At 67.1% G+C, this 20,553-nt stretch overlaps 1 protein-coding gene across 1 annotated transcript in view; it reads left to right on the forward strand.

Annotated features, from left to right (window-relative positions):
• Window positions 1-348: 348 nt before the first annotated feature.
• The window catches only part of LOC128772498 (uncharacterized), a 29,664-nt gene continuing 9,459 nt past the window's right edge, over window positions 349-20,553 (forward strand). The window contains 17 exon segments of the mRNA XM_053891953.1: window positions 349-390; window positions 3,146-3,266; window positions 3,662-4,273; window positions 4,442-4,664; window positions 5,089-5,296; window positions 6,676-6,779; window positions 6,977-7,079; window positions 7,808-7,882; window positions 9,331-9,417; window positions 10,629-10,785; window positions 13,330-13,378; window positions 14,055-14,144; window positions 14,373-14,548; window positions 19,221-19,339; window positions 19,422-19,482; window positions 19,485-19,527; window positions 19,727-19,997. Of these exon segments, the coding sequence (XP_053747928.1) occupies window positions 349-390; window positions 3,146-3,266; window positions 3,662-4,273; window positions 4,442-4,664; window positions 5,089-5,296; window positions 6,676-6,779; window positions 6,977-7,079; window positions 7,808-7,882; window positions 9,331-9,417; window positions 10,629-10,785; window positions 13,330-13,378; window positions 14,055-14,144; window positions 14,373-14,548; window positions 19,221-19,339; window positions 19,422-19,482; window positions 19,485-19,527; window positions 19,727-19,997 (2,541 nt within the window).

Here is a 20,553-nt window from a genome sequence, read left to right on the forward strand (position 1 = left end):
GTGCCCCGCGAGGACTGCGCCCCTTCTTCCTGCACACTCATAGCACTCAGCCACGGGCACAAGCCGCAGTCTGCGTTCACCGGCCCCCTCGTCGCAGGGACACACACAGGGGCCGCTGGCCGTCGCGGTGACCCTGCGATGGGCACCACGTGTGCGCGTCATTTCACGTCATCCGTGTGCTTGGGACGAGCAGGGGTGAGCAGGTCACGCTGCAGACGCGTGTTGTCACCAGGCTCCGGTGGCGGATGTCTGACGCCTGACGTCAGATACGCAGGAAGTGGCGTTCCGGGGCCCGGCTGGTGTGCGTGTCTCCTGACTCGCGGACATTTTGTCTGGGGCGCTTCAGCGATGGCGGTTCAGCGAGACGTGCGCGTGGTCCCCCCTCGTGTGGTGGGTCTTGCCCCGTTTGGGGTTCGCGGGTCTCCGCCTGTCAAGTGTCCTCCTTCCGTCGTCACGTCCCTCGCTGCCTCCTCTGGGACCATGTGGGAACCCGGGGCGTGTGTCCCCTCGCATGGCCCAGAGCCCGTCCTCGAGGGCACAGGCTTTACGCGAGAGCGTCATTCTCTCCTCGTGTCTCGTAGGCGGCATCAGTCTGTGCATGGTTTTGATTTCTGGACTCGGTTCTCCTCATGCGTGCTGTGTCTGCGGTGGTCCCTTGTGTAGCGCGTGCATCTGTTGCTTCAAAGCTTTTCTCATCTCGCATCGTTTTTTAGAGTCTTTATCGAGTCGGCACGTATGAGCCTTTGCTCTGGGCTGTTCATTTCTGCTTCCTTTCGTGACTGGGAGACGAACTTACGGTTTCCCGTGAACGTCCACCAGCCTCCTGGATGACTGCTTTATGTTTTCATGTCCTCTTTACTCCCTTCTTCCAGAATAAACCTGGGCTTGTGCGTGTGCACACGTCTGCACGTGTCAGGAAGCAGACACTCAGACCTGAGCTGCGGGTGACCGGTTGGACCAGAAACGGCGTCAGCGCTGTGCAGAGTGGCGGTTCACGGCGCGTCTCCGGCCACGGTGCTCGAGCGCCAGCTCTCCCGTGACCCCCGCCAGCGCTTGCTTTCCGCACTTCCTGTTTTCAGCCGTTCTGGCGCGTGTGCGCGTGAACTTGCGGGAGCTCTATTTTCATTTCCTCACGATTACGTTGAAAACCTTCTCTTGCGTTTATTTGCGTCAGCGCACCGTCGTTTCCCTGCTCGGCGGTTTCCTGGAGGTGTAACTGAGCGCCCGACGCGGCTCACGCGCCCTGCACGCGGTGTGAGGAGCTTTGACACGCGTGCCCTGGGGCTCACACATCCGCGTAGGAATTCTGGGGACACGCACGTTCCCAGCTCAGCACCGTTGTCATGGGTGTGTAGGCAGGGCTCAGGGTTGGCCGCTTAACGGTTTCCTCTTGACTAACGGCAGCCGTCATCTTACCTCGCGTTCCTTTCTAACTGTGCATCCCTGACGACATCCCTGCTCGTGTTACTCATGCATCTTAACTGGGCCATCCTCTTCCCACGGAGTCGTGCGGTGTCATGGACGGTGTGGACGCGGGCACTCGGGACGGGCCGTCCTCATCACGCTGTCTTATAGACAGCATGGACGCGGGCACTCGGGACCGGGCCGTCCTCTTCCCACGGAGTCGCACGGTGTCATAGACGGCGTGGATGCGGGTGCTCGGGACTGGGCTGTCCTCTTCCCACGGAGTCTCACGGTGTCATAGACGGCGTGGACGTGGGCACTCGGGACTGGGCCGTCCTCTTCCCGTGGAGTCACGCAGTGTCATGGACGGCGTGGACGTGGGCACTCGGGACCGGGCCGTCCTCTTCCCACGGAGTCGCACGGTGTCATAGACGGCGTAGATGCGGGCGCTCGGGACCGGGCCGTCCTCTTCCCACAGAGTCGCACGGTGTCATAGACGGTGTGGACGCAGGCGCTCGAGACGGGCCATCCTCATCATGCTGTGTTATAGACAGCATGGACGCGGGCACTCGGGACCGGGCTGTCCTCTTTCCACGGAGTCTCACGGTGTCATAGACGGTGTGGACGTGGGCACTCGGGACTGGGCCATCCTCTTCCCGTGGAGTCGCGCGGTGTCATGGACGGTGTGGACATGGGTATTCAGGACTGGGCCGTCCTCTTCCCGTGGAGTCGCGCGGTATCATGGACGGTGTGGATGCGGGCACTCGGGACTGGGCCGTCCTCTTCCCGTGGAGTCGCACGGAGTCATGGACGCTGTGGACGTGGGCACTCGGGACTGGGCCGTCCTCTTCCCGTGGAGTCGTGCGGTGTCATGGACGGGGTAGTTCTAGGCTCCCGGTCGGGTGGGTGTGTGGAAGCAGTGAGCCCGCCCATCCCGTGCCGGTGTGGGCTGTGGTCCCTGTGATGCAGCGTGCTGGGGGTAGGTCCCTACAGACTTCCCCCACCTGCCGTCACTCAGGGGGCCCCCGTCGGTCCATCCGTGCCCCCGGCCTTTACCGTGCACGGTCATGACGTGGCGCTGACGTCTGGGCAGCGCTGTCCTGCACGTGTTGATGTGCTAGTGCGGCTCTTTCTTCATCTGTAGCCGTGGACTCAGACCGGTGGCCATCCCACGGTGGCAGCAGCCGTGATAAACCCCGTTTCATCAAAAACACCATCGTCTCCGCTTTACGTGCCCCGGGTTCCGGCTTCTAGTGGCTCGCGGGGGCTTAAATCTCATCTCGGTTCACGACTGGGGTCTCCCGCCGTCCGTCCCTGGAATTTCTGGTCTGCTTTGCTGTCGGGCCGGCCTCATCCACTTTCTCGGGAAGCGCTCCTTACCAGTCTGTGTTCCGGAACTGTGTGTTTGGGATCAGTTTCGCTCCCTGAATATTCTGCACGGGACCCACTTGGGGTCACCCTTGTTTCTTTCTGGGAAGGTTACGTTGAATTCCTCACCACAGTTTCCTTCCCCTGTGTGCTTAGTAGACCGAGGACATTGACGTGTCCTCACGTGAGACTTGAGGGCGTGCGTCCCACGTGTCCGTGCAGGCGCGTCAGGTGCTAAGCTGCTGCGATAAGACCCAGCGTGTCAGAAGCCGTAGTGAGGCCGCCCTGGCACGTGCAGTCCAGCGCGTGTGTCTCCCGTGTGCGTGCTGAACCACGTCGGCCACACGGCCTGGTTTTCCTGGTCTTTTCCCAGGACCGCCGTTCCGCTTCCGGGGTTGTTTTTGTGGCCGCGTTCGGCCACACTGGCTTCCGGCCTTCTCGGGATGGCTCCCTGCCTTCGGCTCCCTCCGGGATCGCCGCGTTCTCGCCGCTTCGTGCACGAGGCTGCTCCGGCCTGCTGTGGCCTTACTGACGTTCGTGTGCGGTGCCGTGACCTTCCTCGTAGACACGGCTTTACGGGCGTCTCGCGCATCAGTGTGCCGTGCGTCTCTCTCTTTCTCATCCGGCATTAACTAGCTTGCGCTGTGTTTTCCACTCTGTTCTGGGGCCGCCTCGCGGGGATAACAGAGACCCCAGGGTGAGGGGCCGAGTCTCCTTACGTGACGCGTCTTCTTGTTTGGACTTGTTCATAAGCTGGTTTTCTGTCGGTGGCGTCGTAGAGGTGACGGCTGCCGTTCGTTTCAGAAAGTTAACAGAGCGTCCTGAGGGGCGGTGTCGGCCGCGGCCAGCGCCTGAGGGCCAACCTTCTGGCTGTGGGGCTGGTTGGCAGCAGGACGGGCCGGCACGACCTGGGAACGCGTGCGCGGAGGGCCCCCCTCACAGGAGAGCGCAGAGCTTCGTGGGCGCAGACCGCCTCGGGGACGGACTCACGGAGCCGGGAGACGCCTCGGGGCCGTCAGCCCCGGTCCCGACTGCCGCGAATGTCCCCACATCCGCGTGGCCACCACCCAGAGCGAGCCTCCAGATGTTCCTGGCACCACGGACAGTTCCCTCCGGCCGCTCCCTGTCAGCCCTCCAGCCCTCTTCTGGACGGTCTCCTCCATCACCTGTCGTGACTCGGGCGGCCCTGCGTCCCCTCCGTGCGACGCCGCCTCCGTGCGCCGCCGCCTCCGTGCGATGCCTCGACACCTGCGCCAGGCAGCGTTGGCTCGGGTGTACCCAAAACACGCGGGTGCTTCTGTGTGGTCCCCGCGCTCTCCTCCGCGATCCGGCTCCAAGGCAGCACCCCCAAGGGGGTGGGTGTGCAGACTGTTCGTGCAGGGCCCTGCTCGCGGACACCTGGCCGCTTCCGTGCGGGCCGCCCTGATCCCTCCTCGCACGGTTCCTGGCGTCTGCGTCACGAGCCCTGAGGCGGAGCGCGTGTTCGCAGGCGCACGGCCGTGTGCGCGTCCCGTTCTCAGAGTGACTGCTTGTTCGGGCTGACGCGCGGCCGCGGCGGCCTTTGGCCCCTTGACTGGCCCTTCCGGAACATGCCGCCCGTGGCTGTGGTCAGACGCTCACGTTGCCGCCAGTGGGTTCCGTTCCCTCGTGTGACGGCATCTCCCGGCAGACGGTGCTGACGTGAAGCTGACGCGCGCCTCCTTCCGGGGCCGAGGGTGCTCCGCGTCCTGTGTGGGGAGTCTGTCTTCGCAGCTCCAGGACCAGGCTGACCCGCTCGCCACGTGTTCCCGCGGAGGGTTTGCGGCCGTGGCGGTCCCGTTCCGGACGGGGACCCGTCGCACGCTGCTCGTGGCGCAGCGTGAGGGCGGCTTTCCCGGTGGCGCGGCACTCCCGTTGGAGCCCACTCGTTGCCCCCGAACCGCGGGATCCGTTGCCGGGGTCCGATCTGTTCCCCACTCTGTTCCCGGCGGCCGGCGGGTCCCTCTTGGCCCAGATGCGCCTGGGTCATGCACGTCACTCAGCAGTAAGCCTGCAAAGCCCTCCGTGTCCCCACAGCAGCTTCAAAGGAGCTTCCCTGTCCCACAGACACCCGCTGCGTGCTTGCTGGCCTCGCGTCGAGCCCGTGGGTCGCTCGTTCCGGGAACCGGCGTCGGCTCGTCCACCGCGGGGGCCCGGCACGGGGTCCTCGGTGTCCCGGCAAAGATCTGTGCCCGGCTCTGTGCACACGTGACACCGTGTGGGGTGCGCGCTTGACGGGTTTCTGGATGCGTTTCGCACACGGCGCTGCGGACGAGTTCGTTTTCCGGTTGTTGCCAGCGTGTGGGCCCAGAACGGCCTCGCGGACACGGTGCTTGCACCTGGCGACGTGGCTGCGCTTCGGCCCGGGCGCGTCCTCACTGCCCTCCGAGTCCCTCCGCGTTCCCGCACGCCCTGCCACACGTTTGTGACTTCCACACTCTCGGGGCCTCCTGTGCGGCCTGTCTTCTCCGGCCGCGGCGCCTGGCTGGGCCGGCCTGCGGCACCGGTGCCCTGGCTCGGGTCCCGGCTCAGGCACGGGGCCTGCACGCGTCACCCTGGCACGTGACGTGAGCCACGGGCCTTCTGTGGATTCCCTTCATCGCGATAAGTGTTCCTGCGGCAGCTGGCTGGCCCAGGCTGTGGCGTGCGTGACTCTTGGTCTCAGGGCTGTGCGTTCGCGCCCCACACTGGGGGTAGACGTTACAAAAAAACATTAAAAGAAGAAGGTACGTCTCTGTTCTTAGTTTCTCCGTGTGCTGTTTCTTCATCGCTGTTTGTTTAATGGCCGAGTTCAATCTGTTCACGATGCGTTTTCTGTAGGATTTCTGCATTACTGATCGCGATGGACAACCGGCTCCTAATGCTCCTTGCGTTCCTGACCCACGTCAGTATATGTGCAGCCCTCGTAACGAGAATTAGCACGTGCCCCTTACGTTCAGTCTCTGGAACAGTTTGTGTGCGGTGCATGTGATTTCTTCCATAAATATTTCAACAAGCTCATTGGCGGACTTTTGGGGCCCGGACTTTTCTTTGTGGGAAACTTTGGAGTTAAGGCTTGTTTTTTTGCAGCTGCATAGAACTGTTCAGACCTTTTCTTGTGTCCGTTTGGTTAGACCCCTGGATCCGGGAGTCTGTGCGTATCCCCAAAGCTGTGGCACGTGTTGGCGTGAAGTCATTGGTATCCTGCGCTTCCTGCCTTTCTGTCGCCTGTGGGAACTGCCGTGACAGCGGACATTCGTAACTTGTTTTCTTTAGTTCTTGACGAGTTTTTCTGAGGGGCGTTACGGTCTTTTTTCGATCTTCAAAGAACCGACTTTCGGTTTTGCTGATTTTCCGTATTAAGATATTTGCTCTCTTTCGTCTTCATTTCTGCCTGTTCTGTGTTTCTTCTTTTGTTTGCTTTTTTGCAGTAGGAGCTTGGATTGCCAGCGTTTAGCCTTCTGTGCTGCTGCGCGGGCCGAACGCCCCTGTCAGTGCTCCTTTGGTGAATCCGATGGACGGCGTTTTCACTGTTGCATTTCGGAGCCCTTCCTAATTTACGCTGTCTGTCCTATCATCCGTGTTTATCATGAGCTGTTTCTAGACGTGCAGAGTTTGGGCACCTGCTGGTTGCCTGCCGGTAGGCTGTGTGCTGGTCAGGGGGTGGTCCGTTCCCCGTCCTCGAGCTGCCTTCCCGTCACCCGATGGACAGATGCTGTCCCTGGTGCACGGGGAACCGTGTGTTTCGCGGCTCACTGGAGCTTGTGTGTGCAGGGCTCATGGGCTTCCAGAGGGGTCTTGGCGCAGCAGAAGTTGTCTGCGTTGTCCCCGTGGGAGCGCGGGGTGTGGTGGCTGCGGTGGGGGCCCGGGAGGCGCTGACCGCCCGCTTGTGCCCCCGTCCCATAGGCCTGCGGCTGCCCGCTGTACTGGAAGGGACCGCTCTTCTGCAGTGCCGGGGGAGAGCGCACGGGCTCCGTGTCCGTGCACAAGTTCGTCGCCATGTGGAGAAAGTGAGTCCCAGGCGGGAGCACGGGGGGCGGGTGTCGGGAGGGGGGACGTCACGGGCCCGGGCTCCTGCGGCCGAGATGGCGAGAGCAGGGGGCTGACTCCAGGGTGGGGGGCCCGGCGTCCGTCCGCCGCCCGCGTCTGGGAGGGGCCTCGTGGACGTGGCGTGGGGGGACCGCCGGCATGTCCTCTGTCGCTGCAGGATCCTCCAGAACTGTCACGACGACGCGGCCAAGTTCGTCCACCTGCTCATGAATCCCGGCTGTCACTACCTGGTGCAGGAGGACTTCGTCCCCTTCCTACAGGTGCGCCCCACGTCTGCGCCGCAGGCACCTTCTCCCCTCCTCACGGCTCTGCCCCTGCCTCCGCGCCGCGTGCCAGCTGCGAGACGGGGCTCCCTTTCCTCAGCGTAGCGCGTTCCACACACACGGCTCGGGGACCCGCCCCTTCGAGCACGCGTCGCTGGCGGGACCGCACGTGCCCCGCGCGGTGCGAGCGTGTGTGAGTGGTGGGGCCGTGGAGGGGGGAGTCCGGCCCCTGGCGGGCTCTCCTGCGGCGTAGGCGCTGGCTGTGGTGTTCCAGAACGTCCTCCGCGCGCGGCGCTCCGCTCCCCTCCCCTCCACGCCCGTGCAGGGCGTCAGGCAGCCTGAGCGCAGTCCTCAAGCATGGGCGGTTCTCGCGTCACGGCATTTTCCACGCGGCCCTTCCCGGTAGCGCCCTCATCCCCGCAGACGTGACCTGAAGGCTCCCGTGGGTGCCGCTCGGAAGTGAGGGTGTCGCACGCGTGCCGCTGCGTGGGGGCCGTTCCGTGTTTGTCCCGTCGGGTCTCAGCTGCTGGGGACAGGTGCCGTGCGGGCTCCCGGAAACCGGCCGTGGTCTCCGAGCCCGTGGGCTGAGGCAGCGACACGCTCACAGCCGCCGCCACGCCTGGCGGGCGTCCGTGCGGAAGCCGTGGGGGCAGGCGGCAGACGGGCTCCGGGGCTCGGCGGGCACGGTGCGCGTCCCCCACCTCCGTCTTGTCTCGCGTGCGCAGGACGTGGTGAACACGCACCCGGGCCTGGCCTTCCTGAAGGAGGCGTCTGAGTTCCACTCCCGCTACATCACCACCGTGAGTACACAGACACAGTCCGCTGCCCCCGGGTGCCCGGGCCGTGGCCCTTCCGACCCCGGCTCTCTCACCTGTGAATGAGGCGTCGGCACCGTCTCCCCGGTGGGTCCCGGGCGAGGGGCACTGAGAGGCGGAGGTCCCGTCTGTGGGCACGGAGCACCGCGAGCGTGGGAAGCGCCTCCCGGGTCTTGCCACACGTCCAGCAGTGAGACTCTAGCACGCGGGAGGGGGCGTGCCCGAGACCTGTCTGCTCTCCCTCCCTGGGCGGGAGAGGGCTGGGCTGGGGCCGCTGAGCCTGGGAGGACGTCTCAGCTCTGGGACGGCACTTACCTGCTCTTTGAAGCGTCGTGGCCAGGGGCCGGCCTGCCCGGGAGGCAGGGGACTCACTGCCCGGCCCTGTCCCCAGCCCCTGGGCACATGAGAGGGCGGCCTGGGACGAAGGGCCTGGCCCTCGCCCGCCAGCCAGCACTCTCCTCCCGAGCGGGCTCCCCTCTCCCCAGTGCCTGAGCCTGGCGTGCGGGTGGGCTTTCTGGCCGGGTACACACGCGCATTCTGTGACACAGGATGTGCACGAGAGGAGCTCTGTGTTTGCCTGGGGAGGCCACACGCCATCCTGTCCTGGTTCCCCTGTCACTGGCATCAGGGGTCATCGTGAAGGGAAGGTGACCGCAGTTGTGAGTGGTAACCAAGGACGCTGGGTGCCGAACACGCACAAGGCTTTGTATGTGCACCCTTCGCGCACATTCTGTCCTCACGGGCAGGGACAGGTGAGGGATGTCTTGGGACAAAGGCAAGGGGTAGGTGTCCTGGGACAAGGACAGGTGAGGGCAGGTGAGGGATGTCCTGGGACGAGGACAGGTGAGACAGGTGAGGGATGTCCTGGGACGAGGACAGGTGAGGACAGGTGAGGGATGTCCTGGGACGAGGACAGGTGATGACAGGTGAGAGATGTCCTGGGACGAGGACAGGTGACAGGTGAGGGTATATCCTGGGACGAGGACAGGTGACGACAGGTAACGGATGTCCTGGGTGAGGACAGGTGAGGACAGGCCGTCCCCATCTGGGATTCAGAGCCGAGCCTGGTGTGCAGCCCTCTCCGGCCTTCCGCTGACGCTCCCGACCCGGTGGCGAGTTGCGTTTGTGGACGTGGTCGGAGCGGGTCGTTCCCTGAGCGCGCCGTGAGGACTCCTGGCCTTCCGGGAAGTCCTGACCACGGCCCCATCCCAGCTCAGGTGCGTCCGTCGCCCGCACGGGCCCACCTGAGCGGGCCGGGCCGCTGCTAGTGGGCGGACAGACCCCGTGGCCCCCTTGGCGCCTCCCCGTGGCCCAGAAGCGCGCCCCTCCCTGACGCGGCTGTCGGGCACGTGCAGGGCGGGGCCTCGGCCGGAGACACGGGGTTCTGCGTCGCCGGGGGTCCGGGCGCTCCGCTGACGGCCTTTCCCCCGCAGGTCATACAGAGGATCTTCTACACCGTCAACAGGTCCTGGTCGGGGAGGATCACGTGTGCGGAGCTCCGGAGAAGCACGTTCCTGCAGGTAGGCGGCCGGCCAGCAGGGACGCAGGGCCTACGTGCGCCCATTCTTCGTACCCATCTGCCTTTCCGTCTGCCATCTTGCATTCTGGTCCTCCTCCGTCCTCCTGCATCCTCCTCCATCCAACCTAGACCGTCCTCCATCGCTCCTCCACCCTCCTCCACCCATCCTCAACCCTTCTCCGTGCACCCTGCATCCATTCTCCACCCTCCTCCACCCATCCTCCGACCCTCCTCCACCCATCCTCCGACCCTCCTCCCTCCATCCTCCACCCTCCTCCCTCCTCCCTCCATCCTCAACCCTTCTCCGTGCACCCTGCATCCATTCTCCACCCTCCTCCACCCATCCTCCGACCCTCCTCTCTCCATCCTCCACCCTCCTCCCTCCATCCTCCACCCTCCTCCCTCCATCCTCCACCCTCCTCCACCCATCCTCCGACCCTCCTCTCTCCATTCTCCACCCTCCTCCACCCATCCTCCGACCCTCCTCCCTCCATCCTCCACCCTCCTCCACCCATCCTCAACCCTTCTCCGTGCACCCTGCATCCATTCTCCACCCTCCTCCACCCATCCTCCGACCCTCCTCCCTCCATCCTCCACCCTCCTCCACCCATCCTCAACCCTTCTCCGTGCACCCTGCATCCATTCTCCACCCTCCTCCACCCATCCTCTGACCCTCCTCTCTCCATCCTCCACCCTCCTCCACCCATCCTCCGACCCTCCTCCCTCCATCCTCCACCCTCCTCCCTCCTCCCTCCTCCCTCCATCCATCCTCCACCTTTCCGTTCTCCCTCCACCGTTCTTCCATCATTCTGTTGTTCCGTTCTTCATCCTCCACCCTCTACCCAACCGTCTACCCAGCGACCTCCCAGCATCCATTGCAGGACCGTGGGAACTGGGGTGCGGGGTGCGCTCCTCACTCGGGTTCTACGGACGTGTGGACGTTAGTGAGGACGGGGCTGACCCGTCCTCATCGGGAGGCCGCAGCGGTGAGAGCGTGGACGCCCGCAGGGACTGCCTCTCGCAGCCAGCGGCAGCCGCGCCGAGTCTCGGGCCAGACCCTCGCCTGGGTGGGCTCCCGACCCGGGTGCCGTGCTCCCACCCCTCGGGCCCGTTGTGACGTGAGCCGCCCGGCGGTCCCACCCACGAGGGGCCCCCTCCCGTGGGGATCGCGCCGAGAGGAGGGTAGCAGGTTCGTTGGGTTTGCGTCGGCAGAACGTGGCGCTCTTGGAGGAGGAAGCAGACATCAACCAGCTGACAGAGTATTTCTCGTACGAGCACTTCTATGTGATTTACTGCAAGTTCTGGGAGCTGGACACGGACCACGACCTTCTCATCGATTCCCAGGACCTGGCCCGGCACAATGACCACGGTGAGCTCGCGGCCCGCGTGGGACAAGGGGGCCCACGAGCGCCGGCCCCTCGGGTACTCGGCTCTGGCCGGTGCCGCTGGCCATGGCCGCCTCCCCCGGGCCTGTGGCCCGAGGCCTAAAACCGCCTTCCTCTCCCGTTCACCTCTCCTGTCTCTGGGAGTGGTCTGTGGTGGCGGGACACACACGGGAGACGCGGGACGTGCACGCGTGAGACAGGAACACACTTGGCACTTGCAGGGCGTTTGTGAGACACGGACATACGCGCGACCCGCAGCGCACACGGGATATGGAGACACACGGGACGCTCGGGGCACAATACGTGAGACGGGCAGACACGGGGGACGTGCAGGGCACCCACGGGGTAGACACGGGACGTGCGGGGCACAGCACTAGAGACAGGGACACACGTGGGACACATGCACACGGAAGACGGCAGCACGTGGACACGCGGGGGGCCGACCTGCCCACGTAAGCCGGGCCCACCTGTGAGAGCGTTGGGGCCCACAGGGTTGTCTGACGTGGGCAGTGGCAGCCAGGCGGAGGGGGTTGGAGGTGACTCCGTCCTCTGCAGCCACAAGGTACGTTTCCTTCGAGGCTCCATGTTTTCAGTCTCTGGATCTCCACATCCAAGTGAGAGGGCATGTTTCCTGGGGCTGCCATAGCACAGGGTCTAAGGCAATAGAACGGGATCCTGTTTTTGTCTGAAGACCCAAACTCCAGAGTCAAGGAATTTACGAAGCAGCGATGCCCAGGACGGCTGTGCAGAAGTTTCCACACAAACCGGGGCCATCCCGCGACAGGAAGTTCTCCTCCCCCACTTCTGCAGACCACAGTCTGAGATCCAGGCAGGGCCGCTGAGATCCAGGTAGGGCCGGGCCGCTGAGATCCAGGCAGGGCCGGGCCGCTGAGATCCAGGCAGGGCAGGACCCCTGGGATTCAGGCAAGGGAGGACCACTGAGATCCAGGCAGGGAAGGGCCGCTGAGATCCAGGAAGGGCAAGACCATTGAATCCAGGAGGGGCAGGGCCACTGGGATCCAGGAAGGGCAGCGCTGCTGAGATCCAGGCAGGGCAGGGCCGCTGAGATCCAGGAGGGGCAGGGCCGCTGAGACCCAGGAGGGGCAGGACCACTGAGATCCAGGCAGGACAGGGCCACTGAGATTCAGGAGGAGCAGGACCACTGAGGTCTAGGCAGGGCCGGGCTGCTGAGATCCAGGCAGGGCAGGGCCGCTGAGATCCAGGCAGGGCAGGGCCGCTGAGATCCAGGCAGGGCAGGGCCGCTGAGATCCAGGCAGGGGAGGGCCACTGAGATCCAGGCAGGGCAGGGGTGTTGGGATCCAGGAGGGGCAGGGCCACCGAGATCCAGGTTGGCAGGGCTGTGCTCCCTCCAGAGGCTCCAGGGGGAGGGTCCTTCCTGCCTGTTCCAACTTTTGAGGCTCCAGGCGTCCCTGGACTCGTGGCCGTGTCCCTCCCGTCTCTGCCTCCGCCTTCACATGGCTTCTCCTCTGTGTCTGCGTCTCTCTTCTGTCTCTTACGAGGACGCTCATTGTCTTTAGGGCCATCTTGATCATTCGGGGTGAGCTCGTTTCAGGTCTTTCACTTAATCACGTCTGCAAACACCTGTTGCCAATTAAGGACCCGCGTCCGGATGCCAGGAACCAGGATGCAGGCGTGTGTTTTGGGGAGACACAGTTGAGCCTCTTGTAGCATCCGGTCATTTCGTATCAGGGCGACGTTCATCGGCGTAGCATGAATTGGGAGACGTGGCAGACGCTGTCTTCGTTTCCCTGTCTTGTGGGCACGGTGCTTGGAACGGGCTGCTCTGGGCCCCACCCCCCGTTCGTTTTCGGAGCCACGCCTCCCAGGACCCCAGAATGGCCCTGTCAGTGGAGGTGGGGTTTTTAAAAAGAGGGGATTAAGGTAAAATGGGGTCAGTCGAGTGGGCCCTGATCCCATAGGGCTGGCGTCCTTACGAGAAGAGGGGTCGAGGACACAGGCACGCACAGAGGGGTGACCGCGTGAGGACACGGGGCGAAGACGGCGTCTACACGCCCAGGAGACAGGCCTCAGGAGGAAGCAGCCCTGGGAGAGGATGAATGTGTGTCGTTGCAGCTCCCGGCTCAGTGCCGGGTCGGGCCCGGCACCTCCGCTGACCGATGCGGTCACCTCCCCTCTGTCAGGGGTCAGCCGGTCACCTCCCCTCTGTGAGGGGTCAGCTGGACGCGTTTGGTTTTGATCACGAAGGGAGAGAGTTGGGAGTCGGGGCACCTGGAAGCGGGAATAGACACGTGTTGGCTCTTCCCGGCACGTTTCTTCTCGGAGCCCCCGGGTCGGCTTTCCACTCGCGCGGCTTGGATTTGGGCTCCGTCCTGGGGACCGCACGCCGGGGAGGACACGTGCGGGGCTCGGGCCCTCTGTGGCACCCCCGCCCGGCCCGGGTCTCGGCGTTCGTGACCCGAGCCCGCCCGGCCGGCCCCGCTCGCGTGAGGTCGGGCCATGACCGCGGGCGTGCGCACGCGGCTCACGGCCCGATTCCGTTCCCACAGCTCTGTCCACCAAGATGATCGAGAGGATATTCTCAGGGGCGGTGACCAGGTACGTGTCACAGCCACCGCTTCTTGGGCTTTCTGGTGCTTGCGGCCCGTGTTCTGAGCCCTGTGTCCCGTTCTGTCTCGTTCGCTGCCTCATGTGATCTTGTCCTGTGTCGAGCCTGAGTGCTCTTGTCACGTGAGGTCATGAGGAGGACACACGTGCTGTTGTCACACAAGGTCACGTAAGGGAGGATACTTGCCATTGTCACGTGAGCTCAAGGGAAAGGGAGACGTAGGTCCGTCACGTGATATCAGAGGGGACACACACGCGTCTGTTACGTGAGATCATAAACGAGGGGACGCACGTCTGTGTCACGTGAGGTCAGAAGGGGGCGAACGCTGTTGTCACAAGAGGTCATCAGTGAGGGGTGGTTGAGGACGGCCCCGTGTGGGTGGGTCACGTCAGGCCCGGGGCATCTGAGGGAGCCCTGGAGTAGGGCCGTCGGAGGCCACGCGGCGGCCGTGACCGAGGCCGCGCGGCCACCCCTGCCCCATCCGCGGTCGCAGGGTAACCCCCCACCGTGGGGGCGTGCGTCCTCTCGGGCCTCCCCCCGTGGGAGCCAAGTGCAGGACGGGCCGCACGCCAGGCCCCACTCATGGCGGGGAGCGGGTGGGGACGTCCCGCCTCAGGCCGCTTCTCCCTGACCCCGTTCCGTCTGCTGCTCTCGCCCGGAACCCAGGGGCAGAAAAGTCCAGAAGGAAGGAAAGCTCAGCTACGCCGACTTTGTCTGGTTTCTCATCTCTGAGGAAGACAAAAAGACTCCAACCAGGTACGCGTTTCGGCGGCTGTCGCGCGGTCCTTCAGGGAGGGCGCTCGGAAGCCCTGGGGTGGCGGTCGTCCCCGAGCGTGGGCGCCAGCAGGGCCGCGTCCCGGCGAGGCCGGCCCCGGGCCGGTGGGGGGGTGGGGGGGGTGGGGGGGTGGGGGGGGCCGGGCCGGGGTCCTCGCGTCCCGGACGGCCGGGCTGACCGAGGCTCGCCCCGACCTGCCGTGACCGCAGCATCGAGTACTGGTTCCGCTGCATGGACCTGGACGGGGACGGGGCCCTGTCCATGTTCGAGCTGGAGTACTTCTACGAGGAGCAGTGCCGCAGGCTGGACAGCATGGCCATCGAGGCCCTGCCCTTCGAGGACTGCCTGTGCCAGATGCTGGACCTGGTGAAGCCCCAGAGCGAAGGTAACGTCCCTGGGAGGAGACGCTGCTGCCCCTACGCGGAAGGGATGCCCCCGTGTGAGATCCCCCCACGTGAGTGAGGACATGCCCCGCCCCTGTGAGATGTCCCCCCCTCCCATGAGTGAGGAGATGCCCCCCCCTCGTGAGGAGATGCCCCCCCCCGGGAGTGAGGAGATACCCCCCCCCGTGAGTGAGGAGATGCCCCCCCCCCGTGAGTGAGGAGATGCCCCCCCCCGGGAGTGAGGAGATGCCCCCCCCGTGAGTGACGAGATGCCCCCCCCCCCGTGAGTGACGAGATGCCCCCCCCCGTGAGTGAGGAGATGCCCCCCCCCGTGAGTGAGGAGATGCCCCCCCCCGTGAGTGAGGAGATGCCCCCCCCCCGTGAGTGAGGAGATGCCCCCCCCCGTGAGTGACGAGATGCCCCCCCCGTGAGTGAGGAGATGCCCCCCCCCGTGAGTGAGGAGATGCCCCCCCCCGTGAGTGAGGAGATGCCCCCCCCCCGTGAGTGACGAGATGCCCCCCCCCCCGTGAGTGAGGAGATACCCCCCCCGTGAGTGAGGAGATGCCCCCCCCGTGAGTGAGGACATGCCCCCCCCCCGGGAGTGAGGAGATGCCCCCCCCCGTGAGTGACGAGATGCCCCCCCCCCCGTGACTGAGATGCCCCCCCCGGGAGTGACGAGATGCCCCCCCCGGGAGTGAGGACATGCTCCCCCCCCCCCCGGGAGTGAGGACATGCCCCCCCCCCCGGGAGTGAGGAGATGCCCCCCTCCCGAGAGTGACGAGATGCCCCCCCCTCGTGAGTGAGGAGATACCCCCCCCCCGGGAGTGAGGAGATACCCCCCCCCGGGAGTGAGGAGATGCCCCTCCCCCCGTGAGTGAGGAGGTGCCCCCCCCCCGGGAGTGAGGAGATGCCCCCCCCCCCGTGACTGAGGAGATGCCCCCCCCGTGAGTGACGAGATGCCCCCCCCGGGAGTGAGGACATGCCCCCCTCGTGAGTGAGGAGATGCCCCCCCCCCCGGGAGTGAGGACATGCCCCCCCCCCCGGGAGTGAGGAGATGCCCCCCTCCCGAGAGTGAGGAGATGCCCCCCCCTCGTGAGTGAGGAGATGCCCCCCCCCCGGGAGTGAGGACATGCCCCCCCCCCCCGGGAGTGAGGAGATGCCCCCCTCCCGAGAGTGAGGAGATGCCCCCCCCCGGGAGTGAGGAGATACCCCCCTCCCGAGAGTGAGGAGATGCCCACCCCCGTGAGGAGATGCCCCCCCCTCGTGAGGAGATGCCCCCCCCCGGGAGTGAGGAGATACCCCCCCCCCCGTGAGTGAGGAGATGCCCCCCCCCGTGAGTGAGGAGATGCCCCCCCCCGGGAGTGACGAGATGCCCCCCCTCGTGAGTGAGGAGATGCCCCCCCCGGGAGTGAGGAGATACCCCCCCCCGGGAGTGAGGAGATGCCCCTCCCCCCGTGAGTGAGGAGGTGCCCCCCCCCCCGGGAGTGAGGAGATGCCCCCCCCCCGTGACTGAGGAGATGCCCCCCCCGTGAGTGACGAGATTCCCCCCCCGGGAGTGAGGAGATGCCCCCCTCGTGAGTGAGGAGATGCCCCCCCCCCCTGGGAGTGAGGACATGCCCCCCCCCCGGGAGTGAGGAGATGCCCCCCTCCCGAGAGTGAGGAGATGCCCCCCCTCGTGAGTGAGGAGATGCCCCCCCCCCCGGGAGTGAGGACATGCCCCCCCCCGGGAGTGAGGAGATGCCCCCCTCCCGAGAGTGAGGAGATGCCCCCCCCCTCGTGAGTGAGGAGATGCCCCCCCCGGGAGTGAGGAGATACCCCCCTCCCGAGAGTGAGGAGATGCCCACCCCCGTGAGGAGACGCCACCCCCCCGTGAGTGAGGAGACACCCCCCCCCCGGGAGTGAGGAGATGCCCCCCCACCTCGTGAGTGAGGAGATGCCCCCCCCCCGTGAGTGAGGAGATGCCCCCCCCCCCGTGAGTGACGAGATGCCCCCCCCCCCCCCGGGAGTGACGAGATCCCCCCCCCCCCCGGGAGTGAGGAGATGCCCACCCCCCCGTGAGATGCCCACCCCCGTGAGGAGATGCCCCCCCCCCCGAGTGAGGAGATGCCCCCCCCCCCGTGAGTCAGGAGACGCCCCCCCCCCCCCGTGAGTGAGGAGATGCCCCCCCCCCCGGGAGTGAGGAGATGCCCCCCCCCGATGAGGAGACGCCACCCCCCCGTGAGTGAGGAGACACCCCCCCCCGGGAGTGAGGAGATGCCCCCCCCCCGAGAGTGAGGAGATGCCCCCCCCCCTCGGGAGGGAGGAGATGCCCCCCCCACCCCTCCCCGTGAGGAGATGCCCCTCGCCCCGTGAGGAGATACCCCCCCCGGGAGTGAGGAGATGCGATGCGCCCCCCCCGGGAGTGAGGAGATGTCCCCACCCCCCGAGAGTGAGGAGATGCCCCCCCCCGAGAGTGAGGAGATGCCCCCCCCCCCGGGAGGGAGGAGATGCCCCCCCCCCCGTGAGGAGATGCCCCTCGCCCCGTGAGGAGATCCCCCCCCCCCCCCCGGGAGTGAGGAGATGCGATGCGCCCCCCCCGGGAGTGAGGAGATGCCCCCCCCCCCCCGGGAGTGAGGAGATGTCCCCCCCCCCCCGGGAGTGATGAGATGTCCCCCCCCCCCCCCCCCCCCCGAGAGTGAGGAGATGCCCCCTCCCCCCGCCCCCGTGTGTGAGGCGATCCCCCCTTGGGCGTGAGATGTCCCTCCCCTGAGACGGGGTGCCCGTGCTGTGTGCGGGAAGGACCCCTGTGACATGTGGGGGGACACCCGTGTGACGTGTGCTCGCGTGTGGGGGTGCCCCCCCTTGTGGGAGGCACGTCCCCCCCCCATGAGTGAGGGAGCAAACGCGCCCCTCTCCCAGCGATGCCTCCTGTGGGCGGGACCCCCGTGGGAGGGGCCGCTCCTCCCGTGGGAGGGGCCGCCGCCGGGTGCGGGCCAGTGCGCGTGCGCGAGGGTCCGCCACGAAACGGGACACCCCGTGTGACGCGCGGTGCCCCCTGAGGGAGAGACACGGTCGTGGCGGAGGACAGGCCCCCTGATGTGGGGGACGCCCCCTCTGGGAACGGCCCGCGCCGCTCGCGTCGGGGACCTTGGGGAGGGCTCGCCCCCGCCACGTGACGAGACCCCACCCAGGGCGGGGTGCGCTGCGGTGGCCCCTGTTCCGTGGCTTCCGGCGCCCTCCCGGGCCCCCGTGTCCCCTCGGCCCGGCCCCCCCTGTGAAAGGCCGTGTGCTGTCAGCTGAGGACCCCGTCCCGCCGGCGTCACGAAGCTGGGCGTCCCCGACCCTGGGTCTCGCCTCTGGGCTCCCGCGTTCGCCACCTTGGCGACACGGAGCCCGGACTCCCGGGGCGGGACAGCCCCGCGCACGCCGGCCCCACCCCCTTCCCCGACCGGCCCCGGTCCCTGCCCGGGGCGCCTGCACCGCGGGGTCGGCCAGGGAGTCGGGGGGGGGGGGGGCGTGACACCCCGCAGCCGAGAAGCCCCGTGGCCCACGGGGAGGCCCGCGGTGGCACCAGGAAGGGCCGCAGGGCACCGTGGCAGGGACAGAGGCACACTGTTCCCGGGCCGTGAGGCCGCCGTTCCTGTCGCGTTTCCGTGTCTGGGGGAAACGCGGTCTTGGGGTGTTGGCTGTGTCCGCCTCTCGTCCCGGGGTCCTGGCCGCAGCTTGCGGGCCCTGCTGCTGTCCCCGGTCGGTGGCGCCGTGATGCGGGTGGCGGGCGCCCCCTGGTGGCCGACTTCCGCTCTGTTCCCGCGCTGCTCCTCCACGTGCGTCCTCGCTCCCATTCCGGGCCACACAGGACCCCAGGCCTCTGGTCCCGGCTGCCCCCCCCCCCCCCCGCAAGCCGTCCGCCCACACGGGGGACCCTTTCGCGCGAGTGCGTTTTGCCCAGTGGTGTCACAAGGTGCAGTGCTGGGCGCCCCCTGGTGGCCGACTTCCGCTCTGTTCCTGCGCTGCTCCTCCACGTGCGTCCTCGCTCCCATTCCACGTGCGTCCTCGCTCCCATTCTGGGCCACACAGGACCCCAGGCCTCTGGTCCCGGCTGCCCCCCCCCCCCCCAAGCCGTCCGCCCACACCGGGGACCCTCTCGCGCGAGTGCGTTTTGCCCAGTGGTGTCACAAGGTGCAGTGCTGGGCGCCCCCTGGTGGCCGACTTCCGCTCTGTTCCCCGCGCTGCTCCTCCACGTGCGTCCTCGCTCCCATTCCGGGCCACACAGGACCCCAGACCTCTGGTCCCGGCTGCCCCCCCCCCCCAAGCCGTCCGCCCACACCGGGGACCCTCTCGCGCGACTGTTCAGGACCCCAGGCCTCTGGTCCCGGCTGCGGCCCCCCCCACCCCCACCCCAGCCGTCCGGCCACACCGGGGACCCTCTCGCGCGAGTGCGTTTGGCCCAGTGGTGTCACAAGGTGCAGTGCTGGGCGCCCCCTGGTGGCCGACTTCCGCTCTGTTCCTGCGCTGCTCCTCCCATTCCGGGCCACACGTGTGCGAGTGCGTTTGGCCCGGTGGTGTCACAAAGTGCAGTGCTGGGCGTGGGTTTCTCGGCGAGTTAGGACGCGGACCGCCCCGCCCCCCCCCCGACAGACCCTCGTGAACGCGCCCCCGGGAGTAGCCGTCCTGAAAACGCTTCACGTCCCGCAGGGAAGATCACGCTCCACGACCTGAAAAACTGCAAACTGGCCCACGTGTTCTTTGACACCTTCTTCAACATCGAGAAATACCTGGACCACGAGCAGAAGGAGCAGGTGTCGCTGCTCAGGGTGAGCGGGGCAGGCGTGGCAGGGAGCGCGGGGGGGGGGGGCTGGCCGCGTGCGCGCCGCATGACGCCCGTGTCGCATCCAGGAGAGCGAGAGCGAGGGCCCCGAGCTCTCCGACTGGGAGAAGTACGCGGCTGAGGAGTACGACATCTGGTGGCCGAGGAGGCTGCGGCAGAGCCGTGGGACGACGGGTGAGTCGTGTGCGTGTGCGCGCGGGGACGCGGGGCGGCCCGGGCGGCCGGCGGGCGCCTCCTCTCCAAGCACACGGGCCCGGCCCCGGACGGGCGCCGTCCGCAGCCGGCGACTCACGGGGGCCGCCGCCTGGCTCCGGGTGGGGGGGGGGGGGGCCCTCTGACACCCCGCGTGACGAGCGTCTGCCCCCACGACAAGGGACCCCGTGGGCAGGGAAAAGGCAGCTGCGGGTGTCCCGAACCCCAAATGGAACTCGCGCCGGCTGCGCGGCCCCGGACACAAACCCCCGCCCCGGCAGAGCTCCACCGCGAGGCGAGGCCCCTGCCCCAGGCTCTGGGGCCTCGCAGGGACCCGGGAGCGAGTGCCCCCTGCCCGGAAACAGCCCCTCAGTGCTGCCGCCTGTCCCCTGGGGCCGGGACCCACGAGCAGCAGCCAGGTCGGCCCAGAGCGGGCCCTGCAGCCGGGCCGCGTGAGGCCTGCCACCCAGGGCACCATCTGTCCCCTTCCGTCCCCCACGCCCACACCCGATGTGCTGTGTGCTCCCCAGGACGTGACCTGCCGAGCCGTCCCCCTCCCCCCTCCCCCCCTCCCCCCGCCAACGCTGAGCGGGGGCCCAGGCAGTGATCCGGGTGGGGGGCTCCCCGAGGGGCCTGGCAGGGGGGGACGCCCTGCAGGGCTGGGGGTCTGAGAGGCCAGCTCAGAAATCGGGACCCAACACGCCCGCACGGGGCCACCGCAGTGGGGAATCTCGTCTTCGGTGTCTGCACCTGAGGCCCGTGGGGGGACGGGGGCCTTGGGGCCCAGGTGCGATGGATGCCCTCTCACCCGGGGCTGACCGCGTGTGGCATCAGCGCGGCATCTGCTCCCACGAGCGTGGCTGGGCGCGCGGGGTGCACACGGTGGGGGGCTCAGGCACCCCAGCCTCCACACAGGCACCCGACAGGCTCAGGCGGCACATGGGTTCTCTGCTCCCGTCAGGGCTCTTCACCCAGCCGCCCCCAGGGTCGCCCGGCCCCCGGGTCAGG

Source organism: Panthera pardus, unplaced genomic scaffold (genome assembly GCF_024362965.1).
Source record: "Panthera pardus isolate Hobbes unplaced genomic scaffold, ASM2436296v1 HiC_scaffold_27, whole genome shotgun sequence".
In the NCBI taxonomy this organism is placed as follows: Eukaryota; Metazoa; Chordata; class Mammalia; order Carnivora; family Felidae; genus Panthera; species Panthera pardus.